Source organism: Pteronotus mesoamericanus, unplaced genomic scaffold, assembly GCF_021234165.1.
Source record: "Pteronotus mesoamericanus isolate MK-2021 breed Mesoamerican mustached bat unplaced genomic scaffold, CSHL_Meso_final contig_263, whole genome shotgun sequence".
In the NCBI taxonomy this organism is placed as follows: Eukaryota; Metazoa; Chordata; class Mammalia; order Chiroptera; family Mormoopidae; genus Pteronotus; species Pteronotus mesoamericanus.
The window spans coordinates 315,447-320,979 of record NW_026555112.1 but is presented as its reverse complement, the minus strand read 5'-3'; the positions used below and the strand labels follow the sequence as shown (position 1 = coordinate 320,979).

The 5,533-nt window shown below is 65.0% G+C and overlaps 1 protein-coding gene across 1 annotated transcript; it reads right to left on the bottom strand.

Moving 5' to 3' along the window:
• Positions 1–2,820: 2,820 nt before the first annotated feature.
• ELFN2 (extracellular leucine rich repeat and fibronectin type III domain containing 2) lies at positions 2,821–5,310 on the bottom strand. The gene has a single exon (XM_054574419.1). The coding sequence runs from the start codon at positions 5,293–5,295 to the stop codon at positions 2,821–2,823; it is 2,475 nt and encodes an 824-aa protein (XP_054430394.1). The 5' UTR covers positions 5,296–5,310.
• Between the last annotated feature and the right edge of the window lie 223 nt (positions 5,311–5,533).

Here is a 5,533-nt window from a genome sequence, read left to right as displayed (position 1 = left end):
GGGCTTTTGTAGGTCATCTTCACCCGGGAACGGTGGACCCGTGGCAGGGGAGCCTGCCCTGAGGGCAGCTTTGCCCCCCGAGAGGCCTGTGACCTCTGGCTTCAGTCCTCCCATCCCTCCCCTGGGTTCCTCCGGGCCCCCACCCCTGCCATAAACCTGTCCACGAAGCCCCACACTCTTGGCCTCCTGTACTCAGCAGTGTGACTGACCCCACACCCCGCCTGGTGGCCACATCACCAGGCTCCCCCATCTTTGGGGACCCTGACTTCTCCAGCTGCAAAGTGGGGGCACGTGGGACAGGGGAGAGGCCCCTCCTCCACGCTCCCTTTTCCCGGGCTGCCCTTCCCTGGTGGGGAGGAAGGGAAGGGGCAAGGATGAGGACAGGTGGGACGGGGCTGTGGACAAGAGAGACAGACGGAGGAGGGGAGGTGGCACTGTGAGCCCCAACTCAGAGAGACAGGATGGGGGTGTGGGACGAGGGCTGTGTTTGGGCGGCACCTGTGTTGGGTCTTTTGCAGAGCTGGCCCCTTCCCCGGGTGTCAAGAGCTGCTTGTCAGATCACAATAGAGGGTATGTGGGGGGGGGGGGCGGCGGTGGGGAGGGGGCAGGGGAGTCTGGACAAACCAGCACATACACGACAGATGTTTGCTCAGAAAAATACAGGAAAATCGTCATGCAAATATAACAGGGAATCTGCTTCCTCACACCGCTGGCCACTCCGCCTGCTCACTTTCCCCAGTTTTGCCAATCGGTGTGAGGAGGGGTTGGGAGCAGGTTTGGGAGGCTAGGGGAGGTCTGCTCTGCATATTCGTGCTGACCCCCTCCCTTTCACTGCCCAGAACAGTCCCTTCTTTGCAAATGTCACCCCAAAGTGAGCCCTGGGCTTGGTCCGTCCCCCGCGTGGGTGTGAGAGAGGTGATCGGTTGAGCCCCCATCTCCTCTGGCCCTCCCCGGCCCTCCCCCAGCAGGAAGGGCACTGGTGCCCCCCTCCAAGCAGGAGGTGGCACTGGCTTTTCTGGTCAGAGCCCCCGACACAGTACAGGTCTTGGTCCCACCCCGGCGCCCACCCTCACCCCACAGTCACACTTCCCAAATATTAAAAAAGCCAACTGGGTGATGGGCCAGAGGCCGGGTCCCCGGCAGGGGTGTGAGGAGAGCTGAGCGGGCTGCCCCTGTCCTGCCGTGCGTGACAGCCAGGGGCACGTCAGCAGGTGAGCAAAGCAAGAGTTGTCCCCGCTCCTCACTGGCCACCTCCCAACCGAAGGTGAAGAGACCACCGGCTCTGGCCCCTCAGCACCCAGTGCTCAAGACCCCGCCGATTCAGGACCCCGGGCCTGCCCCCTAGAGCTCCCTCCCGGAAGCCCCTAGCTCCCGAGCGAGGCAGCTGCCTCGGGCCTGTGCTGGCTCCCGGCCCTCAACTGCCTGCGCGGGAGAACCCCCAGGAGCCCAACGGTCCCAACTGCTGGGCTCGGGGTTGCCAAGGCGACAGCAGCTGGCCAGGGACAGGGGAGGGCCCCATGAACCCAGCCTGCTCCCCCCAGTGAGGGGGGAGGGTGCTCACTGTTTGTGCTTTGTTCGATGTTGGGTGGGGGGCAGCAAAGGGGGAGGGAGGGGCAATTTCCATATTCCCATGGAAATACAGGAGCCCCTCAGGCTGGAGATGGGGCAGCCAAGAGGGGCTGGGTGGGAAAGCCCTCCTTCCTCGGGGCAGGTTGAGGTGCTGCCCTAAGATCCCATGATGGGGGTCAGGCAGGTCGGAGGTCAGGATGTGGGGGCACCGGCAGGAAGGCCCCCATGATACTCCGCCTCCCCGCGGCTCCCCTGGGCATCACAGTGCGCTGCTGCCCTTCTGGGATGAGTAAGGGTCCTGGAGGCCCAGAGAGCTGGGGGCCGGGGTGCGGAGGCCTCATATGCGAGGGGGTGGGTCCACCACGCTCCTCAGACCCCCCAGGCTACTTGGAAGACACGTGAAGGGGCTGGTGGAACGTCCCCGCGCCTGTGTTCCTTTCCCGTCAGCAGGACCTCCCGCCTCCCCCGGGTGCTGGCATGGGGCCCTCCAACATGAAGAACCACAGCTCCACGCTCTGAGGGCATGGCCGTGGGGGCTTTCTAGGACAAAAGTGCCCACCTGATTCTCAGGTCCCTCAGCCCCAGGAGGCCACACGTGGAAGGGGGAGGTGGGTGACTAGAGGATAGGGGCCCGAGGGAGGGGGGCCCGGGAGGTGGGGGTTAGCACTGGGCTGGGAAGCTGAGAAGCTGGTTCTAACCTGCCCTGTGGCCCTGGGGTTCTCGCCTCCTCTCCTTTCCCTGGGCCTCAGTTTCCCCATCCATAAAGGAAGGAAACAATGCCCAATGTCCGCCTGGTGTGAGTCTCCAGGTGACCAGTCCCCCAACAGAGGACTTCTCCCTGCTCCAGAGTGGCTGCAACCCATCTCTGCCACAGGCTCCTTTGCCCCCAAACCTGTCCCTAATCCCCGAGCCCCAGGCCCCACCCGCCTTTGGCTTCCTCACTGGCCCTCCAGCCCCACCCAGCCCCGCACACCCCAGCAGAGTCCCTGGGCAGCACAGTAAAGACGCCTGGTTTCGGTATCAGTGTGTAAACTTTAAGGAGAACGTGTCTTTGTTTTCCTGTCCGTTATTGTCGGGTGGTGGTTGTTCACAGTCAGGTGGTGGTCAGGTGTGTGCGTGGGTGCGTGCGTGCGGGTGTGCGTGTGCGTCCACTCCTCGGCCTCGGCCCCCTGAGCGCCCCCGCCCGGCCGCCCGGGCCCTTCCCCGTGTGCTCCCTGCCCTCTCCCTCCGTCCTCACCGGGGAGGAGAGGGTCACAGCTTCTGCTGGGCCGAGACCCCCTTCCAGTAATCGAGGATGTCGTGAAGGTCCTCGTCCTTGGCGAACTGGACCTTCTTGCGCAGGGCGTGGCCCGCGGCCATGTACACCTCCTCGCGGTGGTGCTTCTTGTAGGGCCGGAAGCGCTCCCAGATCTTGTGCGTGCTCTCCGAGGAGTACTCAGGGCTGGAGGAGTACCCTGAGTAGTAGTGTCTGGGGGAGAGCTGCGAGTAGGTGGAGTCCCGCTTGGAGCGGGTCAGCGGCTTGAGGAAGGACACACGCTGGCTCAGGCTGTCGGCGCCCTCCTCGTAGTACAGCGCCGGGAAGCTGTGCCGGTGCTCGCTGCAGTGGTAGGCGGGCTTCACCTCCAGGTGGTGGACGCCGCCTCCACTGCCCCCGCCGCCCCCGCCACCCCCGCCGCTGCCCGCAGGCACCAGCGGCAGCCGGTCCAGGGGGCTGTTGAGGGGGCTGCCCTTCTCGATGTACTTGGAGTCACCCTTGGCCAGCCCCGCGGAGGCCGGGTGGTCGGGCACGTCCAGGCTGAAGACCTTGGCGCTCTTGATGGAGCCGCTGGAGGAGACACTGCAGGTCTTTCGGGCCACGGCAGCGTCGGCACTTAGCTGGCGCTGCAGCGGATGGTGGGAGCTCTCTTTGTAGGGCGGGGAGAGGAAGCTGGGACGCTCCAGCGCCCCGGGGGCGGCTGCTGGGGAAGCTGCTGTGGCTGCAGGGAGGGACTGGCACTCGAAGGCCAGCTCAGGGTCCCCGCCACCGCTGCCACCCCCCAGGAAAGAGGCCGAGTCCAGCTTGAGGGCATCGATGCAATTGTTAATGATCTGGTTGACCTTGTCCACCTCCTTGGCGATGGTGGAGATCTCAGCGGCCGAGCCCTGGCCATTCTCCAGGTCCGGGAGGTCATCTTCAGGCCGGGTGAGGCCATCCCCGCCCGTGCCCGTGCGCACTTCGATGTAGTTGCCCTTGGTGGCCACCTTGGGTGTATCCAGCCCGGCCTCCAGCCCCTTGGAGGTGGGCAGCTTCTCCCCAATTATGGAGGGGATGGAGGACATGCGGGACACAGGCAGCACTGGGGGCTCCCCCAGCTTCTGAGCAGCGTGAACAACAGACCCGGCTTCCACTTCGGCACCATAGCGCATCTCCAGGATGGTTTTCTTGACCTTGACAGACTTCTGCTTCTCCTCCTGCATGCGCCGCTTGCGCAGGCAGTAGTAGACAGCTCCCAGCACGATGACCATGCCGAAGAGGCAGCCCAGGATGGTCATGATGTAGTGGGTGGTGGTGGAGGTGCTGGGCGCCAGGTCGCCGGGGACCGGGTCCCGCGTGGTGAAGGCCAGGCAGGTGTGGTTGAAGCGGCGGCTGTTTCGCAGCGAGGTCACGCAGAAGGTGTACTCGGTGTGCGCCCGCAGCTTGTCAAGGGTGACAATCTCCTTCTTGTTCTTGAGCGTCATGACGTCGGAGAAGTAGCTGTTGTTGTACTGGACCAGGACGTACATCTTGCTGTAGGGGTGTGGGATGATGACCACCAGGGTGGCCGAGGTGAAGGTGACATGGTGCAGCTTGATGGCGGGCCCTGCGGACGCATCCGTGGTGGATGAGGCCGGCGGCTCCACCGAAAGGATGTCGTCGGGGTTGAAGCCCGAGTTCTCGTCCGGCTCCCGCTGGGCGTCGGTGGAGTAGGGCGTGGGGTGGCTGACAGGCCGGGCGGGCAGCGAGCCATTGCGGCACTTGGCCTGGAGCACGGTGATGGCATTGAGGCTGTGGTAGGGCCGGGGCACCAGCAGCGGGTAGCCGGCAAACTCACGGGGCGACTCGCACTGCAGACGGTCGTAGTTCTTGGTGACGTTGTTGAAGACCACGAGCCAAGTGAGGAAGCCGTAGAGGTCGCACTCGCAGTTGAAGGGGTTGCCGGCCAGCTCGCACACCATGAGGCTGGCCAGGCTGGCAAAGGTGGCGCCATCCAAGCGGCTGAGGCGGTTAGAGGACAGGTCGATGCTGATGAGGCTCGGGCACTCAGAGAAGGCGGCGGGCGTCACCACCTCGATGAGGTTGTGCTGCACAAAGAGGAACTGCAGGCGTCCCATGCCACGCAGCATGCCCTCGGTCAGGTTGCTGAGCTTGTTGTAGCCCAGCTGCAGCACCTGCAGGCTCGACTGGCCCAGGAAGGCGCCGTCCTCGATGTAGGAGATCTCGTTCTTGGTGAGGTTGAGGTCGGTGAGGTTCCCGAAGCGGTTGAGCGAGGAGTAGAACACGGCCTTGAGCTTGTTCTCATTGAGCCGCAGGTCGTGCACAGTGCTGTTGATGTGCTGTGGGATGGTCTCGTAGGGCGGCTGGTTCTGGCTGCAGATGGCCAGCCACACGTACCCCTTGTCGCCCTCGATGAGCCAGCAGTCGGCGCGCACGGCACCAGGCCGGCAAACGCACAGCAGCGCGGCCGCGCACAGCCCCAGGCGCAGCATGGCGCTGGCCGCGGCCCCCCCACAGGCCGGGCTCGGGGTGAGGGGCACAGAGGGCCTAGCGGCCGGAGGCTGGGGTTGGCAGCACAGTCCTCCCTGGGGCCGCCACCATCTTGGGGACGACCCCCAGCACAGGGGCCCCAGGTGAGGCAGGCACCGCCAGTGCCAACTGTCAGGGGACTTCCGGGGCACTACCGGCAGGCACTGGGCACCGCGGCCAGGCCAGGGCCAGGAGTGCTGC

What these genes read in the sequence shown, in the direction of transcription:
- ELFN2 (XM_054574419.1), bottom strand. Translation starts at nt 5,295, where the DNA reads ATGCTGCGCCTGGGGCTGTGCGCGGCCGCGCTGCTGTGCGTTTGCCGG.